Source organism: Epinephelus lanceolatus, chromosome 5, assembly GCF_041903045.1.
Source record: "Epinephelus lanceolatus isolate andai-2023 chromosome 5, ASM4190304v1, whole genome shotgun sequence".
Lineage (NCBI taxonomy): Eukaryota > Metazoa > Chordata > Actinopteri > Perciformes > Serranidae > Epinephelus > Epinephelus lanceolatus.
In genome coordinates this window covers 2345995-2367873 of record NC_135738.1, presented here as the reverse complement: position 1 = coordinate 2367873, position 21879 = coordinate 2345995, and the positions used below count along the sequence as shown (strand labels likewise).

The window sequence follows — 21879 nt, the reverse complement described above, 5'->3', positions numbered from 1 at the left end:
ATAAAAATAAGTATATGAACATTTTTTCAGGTTAAATATAATTTTGATTCACTTTGGTAATTCTGTTGAATAAATAATTTATTTTCACTTTTCACTTCTTTTCACACTTATTTTTTTCAGTTGCATGTTTTATCTTTTCAGATTCAGATCTTATTTTTTCACTTTCAAATCTTTTTTTCACTTTCAGATCTTTTTTTTCAGTTTCAAATCTGTTTTTTGAGTTTCAGACTTTTGACCCTGATGTGGCGTGGGGGGCGTGGCATCAACTGAGAGGGGCGTGGAATCATGAGTGACAGTGCCTTCAGGGAACGTAGGAACTAAAAAAATTCTGACTCAACACTTATATACACCATATTCATGTGACTGGCAGTGTAAAAATTGATGCCAGTGACAAACTTCCATTTAGAAATCTGTTTTAGACAGTACTGAGCACCAATTGCGGTATAAGAGCGATAAATTATGCCAGATTTTGCAGATCAACAGCCACATTTTAAGTGCTGATATGTCCGATTTCCACATAGCACTGTGAACGCAGCGTGGTGTCCATACATCCAGCACACAGGTGAGAAATGTTAAAACTAAGCTTTGGGAAATCATAACAAGTATTAAGGGGTCGTTTTTGTGACAACATACATTTTCACAGCTCCATCGTCATGGCCCTGTTGATGCTTCCACATCCAGATGTGAAAAGAAAACAATCCTAAAACACCTCCCTACTCACCTGGTGCCACAAAAATCACCTGGAGCCAGGTCAGGTGAGTAGGGAGGTGTTTTAGGATTGTTTCCTTTTCCCCAAGCTCAAAGGTTTCATCCAGGGGACACGTTTACTGGATGAGGAAGCATCAACAGGGCCGTGATGATGGAGCTGTGGACAATCACACTTTGCAGCTCTGACAAATTCGCCACTTAAAAGACGTCACAAAAAAATGTATGTTGTCACAAAAATGTCCCCTTAATATTTGTTATGATTTCCCAAAGCTTAGTGAACATTTCTCACCTGTGTGCTGGATGTATGGGCTCCAGCAGATTGACCCGACCGACTGGACGCCATCATCTCAAGCGAAGTGGACACTACGCTGCGTTCACAGTGCTATGTGGAAATCGGACATATCAGCACTTAAAATGTGGCTGTTGATCTGCAAAATCTGGCATAATTTATCACTCTTATACCGCAATTGGTGCTCAGTACTGTCTAAAACAGATTTCTAAATGGAAGTTTGTCACTGGCATCAATTTTTACACTGCCAGTCACATGAATATGGTGTATATAAGTGTTGAGTTAGATTTTAGTTCCTACGTTCCCTGAAGGCACTGTCACTCATGATTCCACGTCCCTCTCAGTTGATGCCACGCCCCCCACGCCACATCAGGGTCAAAAGTCTGAAACTCAAAAAACAGATTTGAAACTGAAAGAAAAAGATCTGAAAGTGAAAAAATAAGATCTGAATCTGAAAAGATAAAACATGCAACTGAAAAAAATAAGCGTGAAAAGAAGTGAAAAGTGAAAATAAATTATTTATTCAAAAGAATTACCAAAGTGAATCAAAATTATATTTAACCTGAAAAAACCTTTCAAACACTTATTTTTATTTTGAATACATTGTTGTATTTTTCAAAATTCAAGATCAACACATGAATTTTCAGTTTCAAATTTTATTTTTTCAAGCACAAAACATTTGACCCTAATGTAGCTCCATATCTATGCACCTCACATTTCTGCGCTGTGGGCACCTGGCGTTTTGCTTGAGTGCTATGAACTCCTTCATAGTCGAAAAAACTTTAACTCAGAGCGGAAACTTGCCCGACATCATCTTAACTTCTCCCCATTGTCCAATCAGATGATTTGGTGGTCATGACAACAAGTTAACAGTTGGTAAACAATGGAGGAGAAACTGGTGGTAGCGGTTGCTGGATACCCAGAGCTATACGGCCTGATGATAGACAGCAGGTTGTCAAACTGCCCCTGAGTCATCCTAAAATCTGCCTGTAAACGTCCATGATGGAGGAGAAGCTCCTGGACCAACTGGTGGTACTCCCCATGATCCAGCCTCTTTTTTAGGGTCTCATGTACCCACACAGATCTCTGTTTATCTGCTGACAGCCTCTCACCCTCAACCAGAGCTACAGACAGAACCCTCTGCCTCAACATGGCAGCAACTACATACTAATTACTGTGGAATAAGTTTAAAATTTAGCAAGCATTTTTTGTTTTGCTAGTGGCATTCAATTAAAAAAAAGCATTGGGCCTAGCATTTAGCAACCTGTAAATTGCTTTCTCTGTGATCGGGGTCTAATCCTGCCTTGTCTCATCTGCTCACCCCAAAAAACACATGAACTTTCAAATAAACAAACATGGCATGTGCCGATCTGCCGCCTCCCACCTCTACTGAAATCTAATCTTCATGTTGCCGTGCTCAGCTCGGCAGTAAATTTCACAGGCCTGTTGAACACTAGTGGCTCAGTAAGTCCATTTATAAACATAATGTTATGTTATTCAAGTTGTCATATTGCTTGATATTAATTCAGCATGAGTTGGATTGAGCGCCATGGAGCCGTCAGCACAGGTTGCTGCTGTAGGCTACTTTTCCAGAACGTGTCATAATGACAAATGTTGGCTCAGCAGGTTTACACTCTCGTACACCGGACTGGACCAGAGAAAGTGGAAGTCAGCCCAAGTCAACTGGGAGTACACCACCTTTTATTAAAAAAAAAGAAGAAGAAATGCAATATGTAAACATATCTCAGTCAGTATGAGAACAATAACATGAAGGTAAACTTCACCACAAACAGAAGTTGGTGTGTGTGTCCTGGAGTCAGGATGCTGCTTAGTGTTAGCACCACGTCTGCTGCAGTGGAGAACAGTTTCTGCTGCAACACGAGCACCAGAGAATCTCATCGTTATCTGCAGTCGTGTACAGATGAAGGTCTGTTTAAATGAAACATGGAGCACGGACTGAATAATATTCTTCACCTGAGGGGTGTGTTGCAGTGCGTCTCTGTTAGTTGGCTCATTTGTTGGTGCTGGTATTCTGTGCTTCACTCTGCTAACCTTGCAAGCCTCCTTATTAAGTTATTAGAGCCAAAGTGTGCCCAGAGGCTTCCCGTGAGACTTGCTCTGCTGCAGGGAACTTTTAAAGTTTTTTTTTACCTTCATTAAATCTTTACTTTTACTAATTTCTTCAATAATTTAACAAAACTTTTTTGATGTACCATGTGTGCTAACTCAGTTCTGTAATGCCAGTCTTTCTCTGTCCTTTTTGGCTATTCCATGCACCTGTACCGTAACTGCAGGAATAGACGTGCATCAAAATCCAAGCAGCAGCTGTCTTGATGGTGCTGCTGTGCTGTGCTGCTCTGTCTGTCCAGCTGCTGTCAGCGTGAGTCTAAGCAAAGCTTCATTGTCCCCTCTCTGTGCTGCTACGTTATCAGTTACACATTTGTTTTTAATTGTGTGAGAAAACAGACGTGCAGTGTGACAGTGTGTGAAATCTGTCAATGCTCAAGAGTTGGCAGCACTAAAAAACATATGTTCTGTCCCAGGTTACATGGACTGGTGCATTTAGATCTGAGAATTACGTACAGTATGTGGACCACTTTGGATATGCATGTGGTATTTTTATCCCTGATTGTAATGAATGCTGTACATCGTCCTGGTGCTGCACTGTGCCCTTGTGACAGTTCGTCTTTGTCTTTCTGTGAATATAAGTAGAAACTATAAACTTTACAAAGTCTTTGGTTTGTTTACAACCTGTTTGATTGTGTCTCTTCATTTTAGTGACATCACCATGTTCCCTTTTCTTGGCTATTGGATTCCAGGGGTGTAAATCACTGGTTTCGTCACAATACGACATAACAATTTAATATTCACTGGTATCACAAAGTCTGCGCCACGATAAGATTTCGATTTGATGGGATACGGGGGCCTGCGATCGATGTGAGACGATAAGTTGTCACCTTTTTTTTTTTTTTTTTTTGCTTTTGGCCATAAAAGATCAAAACAACACGTTAATAATTATAAGTGCAGTAGGATTTACTTTATACTGTCTGACCATCTGGTTTAAAGCCCTGAAGGCAAACTTCCCTAACAGCCATAAAACATGGATTAACAACAAGATCATTTAACAAAAGTAATTCAGGTCGGGAACAAGTGTCACGGTTTGTAGTCATGTCAGTTGTTTTTGCTAGTCACTCATTAGCTTAAGCACCTTTAATTGCATAAATTAGCCTAGCCGCTAGCAGAGTTTTTCTCTACTCATAGCTTTATAAATTACACATTAATTATACTTTTTCTCACACACTGTTGCTGCATCTCTCGACAGAACAGCACGCTCTGTTTCAAACATTGTTGAGACAGAGCAGCTAATGTTGCTGTTAAGAAATGTTGATTGAGATTTGATATGCCCAGCCAGACGGTTACGTTGTGTTTTTTCTCTCATAACGTCATTGTTTACATATGGCATGTGTTCTGTCTGTTGAACCATATTTTCTCCAAAATCAAAAAAATGTTCACACAGCTGATTTGTTCCTCAGTAAATATCGCCCGGCCCTAGTAGGTGTCGGTCACTGGGTTTCGGTACCCAAACCTAGAAATGATTGACACAGCTATGAAAATAAGACCCAAGTTGTATGATATTAGATGTACTCCCATCTGTCTTCTTTTCCCCTGGTTGTGTTTGGCTGCCTTGCTCATGGGTGGGCTGGTTGGTTACGAAGCTAGGAGAAGATCCAGGCAGGTGTGTCCTCGGAAAAGCGGCAGCCATTGAGATGCAGTTTTATATAATTACCTCTGTGTATCGAGGCACTGAGAAGATTACCCTTACTGTGTGTGTGTTTGTTCCTGGTCACACACACACACGCACACACACACACACACACTTTGCCCCCCGTCTATTAATCTGAGACGTCTGACAGATATGTCGCTCTCACTCGGTTCGTGTTTTTCTCACCAGAGCAGCATCCTGACAGCTGAGAGTGCTGCCGGGAACGAAGAGAAGTGGTAGTTTTTCTGTGGAGTCATGCCACGTGCACGCACACACACACACACACACACACACACACACACAGAGCATTCTTTGTGTTTATTGATCTGCCATCAGGAGGTCGGTGCTGCTGCCCAAATAAGCTGTTAACTGTCTTTGATAACCTATCATCTCCCCCGACGAGAGGAAGCAGCTCAAATTAAACCCTTAAGCATAAACAAACGTTAATGTGCACTACATAAGCACGCACACACACACTAACATCGGCACCTCCTCTCGTTGATCTCCCTCAGACAGGAGCAGAAGGTCAGATGCCTGACCGTCACAACTGGAAATGTAAAAGCTGTTAAACCTCTGGTCTCATCACATCAGCCGAGTCTCTGCTGTAACCCGGAAACATGTCCTCGTCACAGGGAACCTCAGCGCTCGGAGCTGTTACAGCAGGTTCAGCAGGTGTTGTGCACGGCGTTAACAAAGGTGCAAATTAAGTTGTGAAGATTCTACTTTTAGCCTTTTTCAGACTCGCACCTTGATATGTAAACGCTCTGACACTTTCACATGTCATGTGTCATGTTGTGTCTGAATAGGTTCCTGAGTCACAGTAAAAGCTGCAACTGCAACGTGACTAAGTGTTTCTCTTCAGTTAAACAGTTACTGAGAACACACATACTGTACAGTATACAGTATACAGTGTTTACTAAACTGGAGAACTAAGCTCCAAAAATGTAGGTTCCCTCTGCAGCCCAATTGCCAGGAGGAAAGTGCTGGCATTGTACGTTTCTGCAAACCACAGATACATCACATTTGTATGTTTCATACATGTCAAATCAACGTTTCTAAAGTGGCTTAGTATATGAGCTGACTTTGTCATCTGGAGGTGGAGGGGATGGTGGACTGCGTGTCACCTGGTTGAGAATCCTGCCAAGCTGCAGATCATGGTTTGACACCAACAAACCAAAAACCAGTTGTTTTTATCAAGTCATCTCTGAGTTTCCAGCGGGGATAGTGCCATGAAAAGTGATTGATTTTTACTGAGATTTTGCTGCATTTCCAGCCATGATTGTGCCAGAAAAAGCAGGTATTATGAGCCAAACGTGATCTTTTCTTAACCATAACTGAGTGTCTTTGTGCCTATACCTAACCACACACTAACCCCAGCATGGCTGAAATGTAAAGAAACTAGGGGTGTGCCATATCATCTCATTCATGATAATACTAGTATAATTTTCAATATCATATAAAAAATTCACATTGTGATACCCGAGATATTTTGACCTGGTGACATATTGACATTGTCATACTGGTGGCTCCAAAAAGAGGAGCAGCTTCAGTAGTGTGGAATAAACTGTGGCGTCCTGAATGTTTTACTTCTCTTAGCGCTCAGAGGGAACTCATTCAGCGGCTCCTCTGGCAGCAGCACAGCGTCTCTCCCTCTCCTCTCTGATTCTGTCATAAACCTTTGGTGATGTCAACCTGAATGAAAAAACTCCATATATGTGAATGTGTGATAGTTGTGGTATCATAACAGCCTGTCACAGGTTACAGCCTGATGATTAGAGGAGAAATGGCAGAGCATAAAGGTCCAGGTGGAAAAAACAACTCAATCATTTAGGATTTTACTAAAAGAAGGAAATCAGCTGCGGATTTATATATATAGATCCCAGGGGACATTTTTTGTATTTGGGAGCTGTTTAAATTAGGGCTGTACCCAAATATTCAGATATTCGAATATTCGTTTCTATGGGTAGGTGTTCGTTATGAAAATTTGGTATTCGCTATTTGTTTTTTATCTACTTATTTTTTTTTTAATTTTTAAATTTTATTTTTTTTCTTTTTAACATATCTTTTGGTGCTAAATGTAGTCTTTTTGTTGTTGGTAAATGTAGGTTATCAATAAAAATCAAAACTTTTAAATTGCATTGTTAAAAATGTGAAAATATAGTATAGCCTACCAACTGAGCTTGTGTGCACGGCACGCTTGAGCACATCCGTCTGAGGCTGTGGATCAATGCCAAGTTTTACCACTTTATCACTATTCCCTCTAACTTGTAGCTGTGTTTTCGTTATCTTTTGAATTTAATATGAATTATGGAACCGTTTTTGTCAACGTTTGTTTCCCCCGTTTTGTACAATAAATTATTGTTTAAAGTTTCAACAAGTTTCTTTTGGAGTGCGTGACACAAGTGTGTTTTGAAAACGACCGCGGACTGTCACCTGCTCAACGCATCAGTACCTTCAGATGCCATGACAGTAATAGATTATAGATTAATAGATTATAATAATAATAATATCAAAATATCATTTACAGACCAATTTAACAGATGATCACTGCTGCCTGACCCGCAGGTCCATTTGCAGGTCCCGCGGGTTACGGGTCGACCCGCGCATCACTACTCAGCTCAGTCTATAAGGCTGTACACAGCAGTAGGGCTATAGACATTATATTCTATTCAGGCCGGCAGAACCAGCAGCACATCGGCTCTACAGTGCACGGCGCTGCTGATTAACCATTTTATTGCAGCACAGAGTGTCTACCAGCAACCAGTTACTTGCAGAGGCTTCCTACAACTTGTTTCAACGGTTCCGATTTAATCAGAAGACAAATTAAACAGGATGACTAGCCAATGTGAAAATCAAAAGAAAGCACAGAATAATGTACTGAAGGAGACTGTTGTGCCATCACATCTTTTTTTTGTGGTTTGAGAGCAAAGATCTGGTCGCTGCTGTGCAAAACTCCGTAACACAATTAGGTCAGAAAAAACCCTGGAGGAGTGCTTCGCAAGGAGTCTTTGAAAGGAGCCGAGCCTGGTGTAAAACCGGAGAGAGCAGGCAGCATGAGCACACCCGAGCTGTCTCCACAGTGGACTATCTGCATAGTTATGGATGCTTATTTATTTCTGCACAACAGGGACTTTTGGGGCCCAACAGCTACAGCAGAGAAGCTAAATTTAGACATTGATATCTGGAAAAGTTTCTGAGGTAGAGTAAAGTCAGACTTTGTAACATACCCCAAACACTTCAACACTGCTGAATTGAATCGAGGGCTGTAACCACAGACTGTATGTGATGACGCATCCCCACTTCCTCCCATTGTGCAAAAATTAAGCAAAAATATGACTGATATGGTCACTGCCGTCTTGTGCTGGTGACGTCATTTAGAGCCAGAGTCTGCACAGTAGTGATTTTCCGCCGTTATCAAGTTTCTGCCTATTCACCGTGCGACCAATTGCAAGCAGCGCCACTGATAGCAAGCACACCAGTGGGCTCAAACAGCTGTCAGTCTTGACCTCAATCCCATTTCTTTAACATCAGATTATTTGTTATAACCAAACTTATCAGAGAAACAAACACTTAAACACAAGTCAGAGTCATAAGAACAACCAAAAATGACAGAAACCATCTTTGGAAAACCTGTATTTGATATGTTGAGTTTTTAGTTTAGCCCACGTCTGATCCACTAATGTGGAGGGGGCGGGGTTTATGACCTGTGCTGCAGCCAGCCACCAGGGGGCGATCGAGATGTTTTGGCTTCTCTTTGTGGAGCTGTCATGTCATCCATCTTTTTTAGCAACCAAACGACCAATGGAGTCTTGCCGACTAGTGACCTTTCTGGTCGACTAACATTTGGTCGACAAGTTGGGGGGCAGCCTTAATATACAGTCTATGGCTGTGACATTATAGAATAGTGCAGAAATGAGTCCTAGTATGGGGAAAGAGTTAGCATTTCTGCACTTGTGATTCCTTTGTGTCGACGCTAGTGGGTTTTTAGTCAGGTGCCTGAAATAAGGTCTGTGGTTAAAATTTTAAGAGACATTCCCGTTTGTTCTACGTCATAACGTGCGTTAGTACATACCGCACTTGTGAATGTTTAAGTGTCTTTAAGTGTCTTTAAAAGACGGTGCCTAACAAGTGGCGTAATGAGACTACAGAATATTGTCATGCCGAACGCATTCTCGGAACCCATCCGCTGTATTCGGCGTCTGACTTCCAGCAGACAGCGATACAGCCTCTGGGGGCAGACCCCCGATTTTTTGGCATTCCGGTTTGATTTGGGCGGAGGAGGCGAATTTCCGTTTCCAACTTCCGTTTATATATAAGTAAATATGCTGAACCATTGCGATGGATTCAGAGTTTGCAGTGACGCCAATTATGTTCCGCCTCGTTAGTTCACCGCACGGACCGTTTAACCTGGCAACAACTGCAGCCGGCTCAAACGTGATTGGTCAATATCACACGGACTACAAACACCCTACAACCGGAAACCAGGGCTCTTCCGCTCTTCTTCCGGAGGCAAGATCTCCGGGGTTTGCCTACAGACTTTACATTCACTGAATGTAGAGTCTTTATATAGAGACTATGCCGAACATGACTCACCAGCCTTGTTGTGGTGGTAACGTTGAAGTCATGCAACTGAGGTGTAGTTTGTTCATAGTCTAACATTCGCTCTGTCCTTCAGGCTTTTTGATGAGGGAATCAGGACGATGTTAACTTCCGGGTCAGCCTACAAAAAACACGCCGTCTCCGCAGCACTCTAGAAAAGCTACTGCAGTGCAGGACCTAAAAATCATTACAAGAACTAGAACATTTTGAATGAAAATTACTGATAACAGGACTGTAGACTTTTATGCTTTATCTCTCTTCACATTAGATCAGTTTTGTCAGTTTGACACGCTGCTGTTTGATTTAGTTTGGATTGTTTCCTGATGATTGACAGTTTGACAGTTTTTTATGATCCTCTGTCTCGTCTGCTCAGATCATATCAAATGAAGAGGCATCACCGACTAAATACCCTGTTTACTTGTTTTGCATAACTGATACTGATATCACTCAGCGCTGTTAAATTTTTGGCTGAAGTTTCAATCTTTTAAATGACTAAACCCACTGTTATCAAGCCTGTTCCTGATGGAGCGTGTTGTTCACACGGCAGTGACACTGCAGTCACGTCTTTTCAGGTTTTTCCAAATCTAATATCTCTCTGAGTCATAACTCTGTCAAATCTAAACACACAGATGTGATATACATTTTTAGATTCAGCGTGGTCCATTGCACATAAGCCACTTTTTAAAGTATTTTTTTTTTAATCTTTAGTGTGAAAGTAATTCAAGCGTTGACACTGACGTTATGACTCTCCATTCTTTAACATTTTCCCTCTGGAAACTGTAGTTCCAAAATTAAAATTTCAGGACAAGCCAAGCCAAAAGGACAAACAAAATATAAAACCCTGTTTCCACCGAGCAGTACGGTTCAGTTCAGTTTGGTATGCTTTTTTCCGTTTCCCAATGGAACCGTTCCTTCAGGTACTAAAAGGTGGAGCTGTGAACACTGCAGTCTGATTGGTCAGTAGAGGACGGTCACTCTGCTCAGGGCTGAGTTGTGTCTGGTTTTGAGGCTCATGTAACCACTGTTCATACTGTGGAGAGTTTTATTAGTAAACTGTAACTATAAAATGAAAGGATGTTTTGCTGCCTCTCACAGCAGCTGGAGTCTGAGAAGAAATAACTTCATTCACTGGGCCGACTGCCGGCAACTTTTAAGGTGGAACGTTAACTTGTAATGTTACTCAATGCATGAGTTGATGACGTGAATCCATCAGCACACCTTAAATTTCACTGTGACAACTTTGACCATCACTTTAGTTTTTATATGACACACACTTTTAGTAATGACTTTAAAAATATAGATTAATTTGGAGCGGATTATGTGAAGGTCATATATTCTAATCCTCACTTCCTGTGGGCTACAGGAACACTAAACCCCTGAGCTTGCCTGAGAAGGACTAAATGCACAAAGCTGCTATTTTTAAATATCCCATGGAGAGAGACTCTCACTGCAGCCTGTTCTATTTTGTTGTGAAAATGTGGGCGTGCAGCCTCGTTCTGTGGACGATAAACCAGGTGCAGACTTCCATCTGTGTCACCGCTGATGAGGAAATACAGCGAGTGCTGGACGGAGCAGTGAGTGACAACAACCCCGCCCACATTTAAGAGGACTGTCTGAACACACCGAGGGTCTAGGTACCATGTCTGAAGGCTTACTGCTGGTTCCACAGGTGCTGGACTGAAAGGGTTTGGTGGAGACGGGGCTTAAGTTGACATTTTAGTAAAGTATCTTCTTAATGTGTTGTTGGGTCCTGTATGGCTGTAAAACATTGAACTCTGATGCAGTTGAGAGGTTTGCATTGTTTGCAGAGTGAATGTTCAACAGTCTGTGCCATATTTCATGCATCAGTTCAGCAAAAAGGGAAAATTCAAACAAAAGTTGTCGGTTTAACTATTTTTCTCTTTGTCCTTCTGTTTATTCATTAACCAAAGACATGGCTCGGCTGATGGGATGAAAATGTGAGTTATGAGTCACACTCACACTGGTAAAGAAGAAAAGTATTTTGTTGAAGAGCTCTTAGTGTTGCAGAGAAATGAAAAGCCGACAGCAGCTAATCCTCTCTGCTCGCTGAGAGCCGCTCTGAGAGCCAGCGCTCCCTGAACATTTAGAGATGTCGACCCGCTGACCTCAGAGTGGTTCTCCTCAGCGGGAAGGTTTTCGAAGACTGGCAATTTGAGCCCAGCATGCAGAGCGACGTCCCTGAGGGGGAAATTACACCTCCACCTGGATGTTTTCCACCGCTGACGGAGCACAAGTGCGCCGCGTTCGCTTATCAACCCCCCTGGGATAAATCCATTTCCTGGACACAGAAGAGGAGATGGGGAGGCACGAACAGAAATTCAACTGAAACCTGACAGGCGGCTTTTCACAGTGCATATCCAGCTCCTTTTCAGGTTGTCGCCCCTCATTTCATGAGCAGGATACATTTGTATGAGGGAAGCCATTACTGTAGCCGTCAACTGAAAGAAGGATGGTGAAAGGAGAGAGCGGCTGTGAAATTCAGCCAAAACGGCCTCAGAACAGGGGTGATTCTACATTCAGGGGAAGAAAGCATATAATGGAGGTGTTTGTCAGCTCTGAAAAGGTGGATGAGACTAATTTAAAACTACAAATCAGATTTTGGGAAGAGAAAATCACAACCTGAGATTCACCCTCTAGTACGTCTTCAATACCAAGAATTAAGTCTGAGAAGAGATGACATTATTTCGTCCACCAAGAGCACTGAGTCCCTAAACTACTTAAAGTTCATCCCTTTTGACACCAACAGAGTTGTTGTTAGAGGTTGCCTCATGGAAATAAACTTTACTAACAAGTGCTGGACTTTCTGTCATTTGTAAGTGCAATTGCAACGTTACGTCAGTGTGGTAGCACTGTATCGTAATCAGCACAGTGCACCTGGGAAAGGCGCCGCCAAAAGTACCAGAGAGGAAGACAAGAGTCATTTGGTCTTAGCATTGTAAATGACATGGTGACATGCAGCAAATGGTTGCAAGCTGGAGTCGAATCTGTGACTGCTGCGGCGAGGCATCGACTATCCACTGCGCTACAGACGCCCCTAAGTAAAACATTTTTTAAACACAAATGATGCCTCTTTCCAACTGTAGTAAAGTCAACAATGAGCTACGACCTAATTTTCGTCAAAACCAGCCGACCGCAGAGATCAACAAATAACAATGCGTGCAGGCGGCCCTGACACGACCGTGCAGTGAGTGCAACACTGAACAGAGATAACCTGCTACAAAAATACTTATTAACTTCACTGTTATCCAGTGTAGTGTCCTCAAAATCACTTCACACATCAGTGGTTTCTTGTTGGTTATACTGCTGCGTTTAAGTTTGGAAAATATGTTTTTTCATGATTTTGGGGGGAATTTCTTTTGGGAAGAATGTTCAATAAATTCTCTCTTATACAGTGAAGTGTCACCTAAATCACCGCACACAGATAGAACTCATAAGATACAAATACAAAAGTGTTGGGCTGGCTGAAGCCACGGTTCAGATTCAGGTGTGTGCACATGATCAGGATGGTACCGCCTCCGCCTCATGTTGAGAAAGGAAAAACCCTGTATTTTGTTAAATCAGATCTACAAAGAGGTCTGACTCTGCCTGACACGCTTTCCCCAAATCTGTGAAGATAAATGTGTGTTTTTAGCATGAATGCGTCCTCAGCTGCTGCTGCTGTCACCTGCACCACATTTCACTCTGACACCAGCCTTCAGCAGGAGTTTCCTTATCTGTAATAAACTGTTTCACATTTTCAGCCTGTTAGATGGAGGTTGAGTCATTTCGAATGCGAGCGGTCTCAACCTGCTGCTTTTCATAAATTCACCCGTCTCCTCCTCTCCTATGGTTAAAGGCGAAACCACAGCGGCTCCATTTAGACACAGAAAAGGCGAGGAAGCCCACACAAAAAGCTGTCAGCAGGAGATAAGTCTCTGCTCACTTTGTGTAGCTGGAAATTGGCACTTTGACTCCCAGAATGCATTTGTTGCTGGCAGTGTTGCAACAAGCGGAAGAATAATGGTTTAATTTTCCCCCGACGCCGCCGTCTGCTCGACGCCTCATACATATGCAGCTTATGAGCCGCAGCTTCTGGTGACTCCGTCGCTCATGAAAAGTTAAAATTCTCCTACAACACAATATGTCAGCTGTGGTTCACTGCGCAGAAATTACCAGGACAGATGACATTTGTGGGAATGATTTTTTCTTCTCTGGCATGACTGCTCTGCTCTGCTGAGAAATGCTCCTCTGAAAAATATTGTTATTGTTGGAAAATGTTTATTTCACCAAACTATAAACTTGAATCCAGTGGGTAGATGAAGAGGTGGAGAGGTAGGTGAGCAGGTAGATGGATGATGGATAGTACGGCTACAACCTGCAGTTATTTACATCCTTTGACTTTTGTGCTGGTCTCGTTTGTTAGTGCTGGTGAGTTTGGTGCTCCGCTCCACCAACATTAGCTATTATTAGCTATGTTTCTTATGTGGTACAAAGTCGGCACAAAATATCATTACATAAAGCTATAATACGCCCAAACACGTGCCTCTTTTTAATAGAGGAATAGATGGTAACTCTTGAATGTGTGCATGCTGTACATCGTCCAGCTGCTACACTGTGCTCTTGCAGTTGCGTTCTTCCAAAGATACTCTATAACAGAAGATATCCCACTACAAGCTGCGCCAGTGGAACCAAATGGTGTACACTTCCAGTCTCCTAAGTGGGCGTGGTCGTCTCTCCACTGCATCCTCCACTTCATTTGGGAGTGTAGTAAACGTAGTGAGGATGGATGAAATCAGACTGAAAACAATGCAACACTATCTAAAGCGTTGTATAATGTACTATATAAAGTACTAGGGATGCAGGATAATATTGGCATGTCATCAGAATCGGCCAATATGGACTTTAATATGAACAATTGGAATCGGCCAACATGCTTCTTATTTTGCACAACCAATGAATATTGCATACATTGAAAAGTATTGTATTTCATGTCTCCATCTGCTGGTGGGCCATCATGATAAGAGTATACATGTATAATATGTTTATTCCACCAAAGAAGAAACTTGATGATCACTTATATTAGGTGGGGGAAAAATGTGGATATATTGATATCAGTATCGGTCAAATGAGTTGTAACATATTGGCATATCAGATATTGGCCAAAAAAAATCCAATATCTTGCATCCCTGATGGTAACTATAGGAACTATAGGAACACTTGTTTTTAACTTCTTTAATAGGATCTTCAATAGTGATATTGTTCATTTAATCTAAACAGTTCTTGCACTTTTACTCCAAATTTTCACTTTTGAAATCTTATGAAGGAGTTTTTAATTTACTTTGAAATTCTTTTACTACTTTTGAACTCGTGCTGAAATCTACTCACTTGAAGTTTTTCAAAATTCTCTTCCCTTTAACCTTACCCCTTGGTTTCAAGTGCACTCACCAGATAGATTCCCCTCAACGACAAAGGGGTAGTGTTGAGAGGTAGGGAATTTTACCTACAAATTGGGACGCCACTTCATGCAAATTAGTGTAACAGACATGTTCACTTACGTCATGCGTATCGTCGACGTAGGCTTCAGCATTAAAGGCTTCACAGAGAACTCGATATTCATGTCGGCTACATCGTGAATTAACGATTTTCAAGCATTCATATTCAAACTCAACGCTCACACATAACAATGCATATACAGAAACAACACATGCCGACATATTTTGGAATTTCTGCATGCTTATTTGCGAAAATAGTACGCACAATTGTGCGATGGCTTTCTCATGGAAGCTGCCATCTTCCTGGAAAACTCGCCTGGCTGGATAGTTTCACAATGCATCCTGGGAAATTCAATCTTCCCCTCAGTTGAGATGGGTTCGTAAGTGTGCATCACACGGCCCTTCAAGTTAAGTGGGGATTTTAAGGGCTGAAAAGCACTTCACTAAAGTTTGGGAATTAATTGCTTCAGACTACAATTAACTTTAATGCTGAATTACAATGCAATGCCAAAAAGACCTCTTATATCAGCATCAGCATCGGCAGATTTCCAAACTCAGGTTTTGGAATTGCAGCTGAAAAAACGTGGTTAATCTCTAATGCCAATAAAAGTGACAGAGAAAAGAATTAAAACACTCCACTAAATTTAACACCAGTGTCTACCTGGAAATGAAAACAGTTCAGTTCAGAATGAGTGTAAAACTGACCTCATGTCTTTGAAAGGTTGGCCATGGATTCCAATGAAGGCAATTTGTGCTTAATGAGCTCAGTATCTGATATGGTCCTGTTAAAGAATTTTCATCAGTCTCAAATCATGTCTGAACATTTTTTCCAGCCACACCGAGACACATTCGTCTTCCTGTGTTGTTTTTGGAGAAGTCGGTTTCCTAATGAAAGACATTTGTTAGATAATGAGACTCTTCTCTTCTCTGTAATGACTGTGTCAGACTCTGTCACACTTTAACAATGACTCTAATCTTGTACTTTTGTTCTGTTTCTCATCCATCTTGACTCCCCATCATCTTCTGCTCTTCCTCTCCATCTGTTCCTAATTGATTACACTCTCGTCTGCCAACATCTCTCCTCCCATTCCTCCTCCAAAACTCTTTCTCTCTGTACTTTACTTTTCTCCTCCATCTTCTCTCATGTCTTTCTCAGGTGAACAAGCAGCAGCTGCAGGCGGTGAAGGAGCGTTTCCTGGCCTTCCTCAACGGGGAAACTCAGATTGTGGCGGATGAAGCTTTCTGTAACGCTGTGAGGAGCTACTATGAGGCAAGACGACTGTACCTTTACTCTGCTCTCCTCTTTTTTGCTTTTTAATTCTGATGGTGATCCAGGTGTCCTTCAGAGACAACTGGAGGCACAGTTTGGAGAGTTGGGACTCTCCTTTGGTTACAGATGTGCCGTGACAAAACTGTCATGCTATGATTATTGTGGTCCAATATGCAAACAGTTTTAGCCTCCGAGCCTGAAGTGAATTTTTGCTACGGGCAGAGCTGGCCTGTGAGGAAGAACGTAATATGTTTAAATCTTGAGGGAGCCAGTTTCCTCTTATCAGCTCATACAATGTGTGCCCTGTTTTTTTTTTGCTTAAAGCAACAAATTGACACTGTGGTTGCTCCGGCAGGGCAACCAGCCAATGTTAGCATAGCAAGCTATGGCCACAGTAGCTACAGCTAGCCGGACGTGGAGCCTGGTTTGTTGGCCCTGCTGTGGTGTTTGTATCTCTGTCTGACTGATACACAGCTGCACCTTCATGTGCACTACTCATAAAGGCAAAGGTGCTGCACAGTGTTGACTTTGGCAGCTGAGGAAGAAAGTAATCACAGTTATTACTGGAGCTGATGCGAATACTTCGAAGCTTTGATTGCCATGATAATCGATGTCCAAATCAGTTTTCGAAAGCTCTGTTTTTTCTTTACCATCACCCTAAAAATCCCCAGATAACCCATAAATCAAGAAATGGTAATCCAACATTATTCATTTTGCATCAACATCAGTTCTAAGTTATTCTCAGACAAGGACATTAGAACATAACGATAGGCCTCGTTTTGCATCTCCGACAATGTGACCACCTCTGACAGGCTTACAGATACGCTAGCAAGATGTCGATAAAGTCTAGTAGGGGCTCCAGAGTTTACAAAGATGACCCCCAAAGAGCCGAGTGTCGAATTTGCCAAACTAAACTGTTATATCACAAATCTGCAACCACCTGGCAGATCACCAGAAAACTGTACGTAACAGCTTAGCGGTCTTGCAAAGTATTTTTTTTTCTGGCTATTATAGTTTGTGTTTCTGCAACCTGCATGCTAATGTGGCTTAAGTACTATTCGGACGGGATTAGTTTTACATAGGGATGTGGACTAATTTCAGTTTATCACAGGATGTCTGCAATATAAATGTCCAATTTGCACGGGACAAGAAATCTCTGTAATTCTACCAGAGATGGGAGTGGCCTGTCGGCATGTGCGTGCTACGTTGCTTCCTGTATGTGTGATAATAATTAATGATTAGCTCAATATGAAATATTGCCCATGATCAGGATTGTGTGTACACAACGCTTAGCAGTATGGATTTATATTAGGCCTACCTAACACAACCAGAAGTCTCCGAAAAGTGCTTTCTTCTCGACCTTTTTGATTGGTCGCCCACGTAGGGCTTTGCGATCATTAGAAGAATGTCCACTATCACGACTGCTGACACCGAATGCTTCCTCAAGCGCCTCCATCATCAAAAAAACGCGGAAAACTAGTTGTTAACACGGGATTAATATTACCCGAGGTATTTTCTCCTTTTTACAGAAGGTAAAAGTCGCCGTAATTTTTACTGACGTTCCCCGTAATGATTACAGACATGGTGCGTTCGGACGGGACTAAAATCCCTGGTAATTATTACTTTACCCCACGTCTCCATGTTAAACTAATCCCGTTCGAACAGGGCTTTATTGTCAAGTTATTTTAGATGCATGAACTGCAACATGATGTTTCAAAAAATGTCCTTTGGTCTCTCATCCCTCCTCCAACTATCAATTCATTTTCAATATTTCTCAGTTAAGCTTAGATGCTACAGAAGTGGTCGGGACAGCTATACAGCAATACAAACCATGACGACAATTGGCAGTGTCGTTACCATCTGCATGTATATCTTCAAATAAGTATATCACTCATGTTTCCCTCTCATCAATGCTATCTGGGGATCTTTAGGAACTTCACAATTGTGTCACAATTCGATTTGAAACAAACTTATCTTTGGAAAAGGATCCCTTAAATTAAATTATTAAATAATTCATACCAAGATACATTCTCAGTGGGACATTTTAAATTCTAAAACAACACCAACTTACTAACAGAAAATAGAACAGCAAATTTAAAACAGTAAGCTTCACCAGAATTTAATTAGTATCCGTAAATATTAGAAACACACACAGACAAAGCATATTAGAACAAATGTATTAATGAAAGAAGAAAAATAAAATTAAAACACAGCTTATGAAATAAACAGAAATCTGAACTATAATAAATATTGAATACATTTTTTTATTAATTACATGGAACTGCAAAATAGTCGTCACATTGTAATTAAACTTTTTATATATCTTCTTGTAATTTTTCTTTTCAGTAACAAACTTTTTCCAGTTAACATTAAATGGACTAAACTTCAGTCAGAAGTTGAAAACATCTTTGGCATTTATGCACCGAGCGACTTACACACACACACACACACACACACACACACACACACAGATGCAGATAAATCTGTGATCAGCTAAAATCAGTCAGTCACTGATCCAGCATGTCTCTGTCGGACTTCATGTAGCAAGTTCATTGTTGGTGTCTGGGTCTCTCAAAACTGTGAGAATAAGACCCAGGTATTAGAAATGATTAGAAAACTACTAGAAATACTCCTTTGACTTCAGAGCTGTTGTTTGGAGGTTCTTTTCTCCTTCCTGTGGTTTCAAACTGTCCCGCATTCAGCGCTGGTTGTTGGACCATCGTACCTCCGTCCACCTCCACAGCACTGATGACAGAGTGGTTGTTGAGCTCTTATGGCACAGAGTAATGAAATTTATCACCAGAGTCAGGCTGAAACCGATTAAAAAAATCGACCTCACCAGCTGTTTTTATTGTGAGGTGGTTTTTCTGTCTTCAGGTGCACAGTGCCACAAATCTCTCTCCTCCAAAGGAGAGCTTTTTAATTTCCATCACCTTTGCTCCCTGTAACCACCCACATCTCCAAACAGCTTCTCTCGGTTATCACTGAAAATACTTTTTCATGCACACTCATCTGCTAAAGGCCTTTGCACACTGAGTCAGTTCTTTTAATCCGTCATCTGAAGAAACGTATCTGCTGCGTTTTATTGTTCTATTCATTGTGAAAAATCACAACACATGACAATATGAAAAGACACATTTCCTCCTTCGCCTCCCTCCACTGGAGTTAGCTATCTGACTGTTATCACTCTCTCCCTGTCTGTCGTTTAGCACCACAGCTGAATGAAGGGGTGGAGCTGTCCTCCTCATTCTGTGTGCAGTCCACATCCTCCTCCTCCTCTTCATCATCATCCACCTGAATATTACTATCAGACCTGTTGAACCTGAGCTATTAAATGATTCTGTGCGTCCTGTTCCTCTGTCTTGTCCACATTGTCCTCACTGATTCTTGGTCAAACGTCTCTAAAGGCTCTAACGGATGCGAAAAACATGCAAAAGTTTTGGACTCAGTGTGCAAACGTAATTGACACAATGTGAAGTATTCATATTTAGACGTGCAACAATATTAGACCAAATATACAGACTCATTGTGCAGAGGCCTTAATGCTGTCGCAGTGAAGGAATTTCCCCTGCATTGATTAAGGGTGGCTGAAAAGCTGATATGCAGTATTACCACCATTTTTTGTTGTTTTTGCAAATGACTTCATTCATCCTGATTTTAAGCGCTTTATAAATAAGCCTTACTGTTGGGCTATAGATCGAATCAAATTGGTAATAACGTCTGGGTACAAAAACCCCTGTCACAAACTTTAAATGAAATGGTGAGCAGATGCTGCCTCAGTTGTTTAATTTTTAGCCACCACGTAAAAAAGGACCCACCTAAAAGAATCAGTGTCAGTTTATGGATGTGCTATACGTAGAATATTTTCATGGCTTTTCCTTGCTGTCAGACAGCCCCGGCTGCAAACTGAAGCAGTTATCGGTTATTGTACCATGAAAATCTCATACCGTTGAAACCCCCCTTGAAATGTTCCAGTTGCTGCTAAAATTTAGAAATAAACAAGTTGGCCTATTTCACATACAATCACTATTTTGCATTTAATCCAAAACAATTGCCAGTTGTCTACCTGGAAGTGTACACGTTGATTTTATTTTATTTTTCGGCATTTTGCTGCTTTTTAAATGACAAAGATGACACAGTTTTAAAACTAGTGCTGTAGTCAACCAAAGAAAATCTTGGTCGACTAAAGTCGCACATAATCTTCAACTGATCGATTAGTCATGGGAAAAAAAATCTGCACATTATTTTTACTTCTGCGGTGGTGTGTCTGTGTCACTCTGCAGTTACACCTCCAAAACACTAGTCGGCAGTGGAGGACTGTGTTAAGTGCTGTAAAGTTTAGTTCAAATCAAACTTTATTTATATAGTTGATTCAAAACACACATTAAACACACATTAAACATGGCTTAACAGAGACAATTTCAAACACAAATCAGCTTCACTATAACTTGCAGCATTCACAGACAAACACTTGTCTTTATCTGGACACATTTCCCCCACAAATACAACATGCTAACGTTATTAGTGCCAGCCTATGGCATTTTACATTGTATAAATTAGCCTAGCCTCTAGCGATCTTTTCCTTTTCTCATATGAAACCAGGGACAACAGCAACATGTAACAAAGGTAACGGCACATAATTTGGCTCCATTACAACTAGGGCTGACCCAAAAAAATTTGAAGCTTTGTTTGATGGCACGGGATTCCTAGGGTTGCAAGAAACTACCTTTTCGCCATAATTTGGAAGTTATTAACTTTTTTGGACTTTTTTTTTTCTTCTTGCCCCAGTGTTTAACCCAGAGTTGAGTATTTTTGAACCAGGCCCCCAGGGATTGTGCTCAGCCTTGCTTCCAAGGCCACACATGGTATTGCAGCAAATAAAATTCCCTGTGGCCCAAGAAGCATTTTCTCCCTCGACCACCATCATTAAAGAGACTTCTGTAAAACTGTTGACAGGACACCTTGAACTGCAAACAAGGTCAATTATGACTTTCTATTAAGAATTTTTGATCTGTGGAGTTTTTATATATGTAAAACTTTCCTTGAGCCAAATGGGCAAATGGGAGAAACACTTATTCAGGGGGTCGTACACCCCAGAAGTAAACTTGGAAGGTAGAAACTTTTTTTGCGGTTTCTGCGACAGCCCTGCCGTCTACTGTCTTTGGGGCTCTTTGGATCATGTCATCTCTGCAGCATCTTCTTTGCCATCTTTTTGGGATTTTTCCAGAAATGTGCTCAGTGTTTGGATGGAAACTTGTCCTCTGACTCCTCCAGAGACACTGTTACACACCCTCCCACGTTGGCTTGTGTTTCCGTCTCCAGTGTCGGAGGAGGACAGCTGTGAGCACAGATTGCAGTGAATTTCCTCACTCTTTTTTTTTTCCATTTTTATACTCCGTCTCTCTCTCTCTTATCTGTTGCTCCTATGCCTCCGTCTCCCCCTCTATCTCACCCGAATCTTTGTCTTCCCCTCCTCTGCTGAAGTGCCTATCATCTGCTGTGAGATGGAGATCTTATCGGCCACTTGCAGCTCGTCTTCTTAATTGCCAGCAAGTGTGAGACGAGAGGATCTCACTGAAACTCTCAATCACAGCTTTTGTATCGCTGCAGTGGAGCTGACGGCCCGAATAATCAAAGTGAGACGACTCGTCCTCCTCAGTGGACATCATCATCCTCATGAGATCAGCCACAAAACACTTGTCATGTTTCAGATGTCCTCCTGAGACATCACACTGTCATATTTTAGTGGAGTCAGAGC

The 21879-nt window shown here is 41.5% G+C and overlaps 1 protein-coding gene across 6 annotated transcripts in view; it reads left to right on the top strand.

Annotated features, from left to right (window-relative positions):
• cadps2 (Ca++-dependent secretion activator 2) overlaps positions 1-21879 on the top strand; it is a 348398-nt gene that overhangs the window by 52188 nt on the left and 274331 nt on the right. For all 6 annotated transcript variants that reach the window (XM_033634619.2, XM_078167597.1, XM_033634622.2 and 3 more), the window contains exon 2: positions 16008-16121. In XM_033634619.2, the coding sequence (XP_033490510.2) occupies positions 16008-16121 (114 nt within the window). The remainder of the gene's footprint in view (positions 1-16007; positions 16122-21879) is intronic.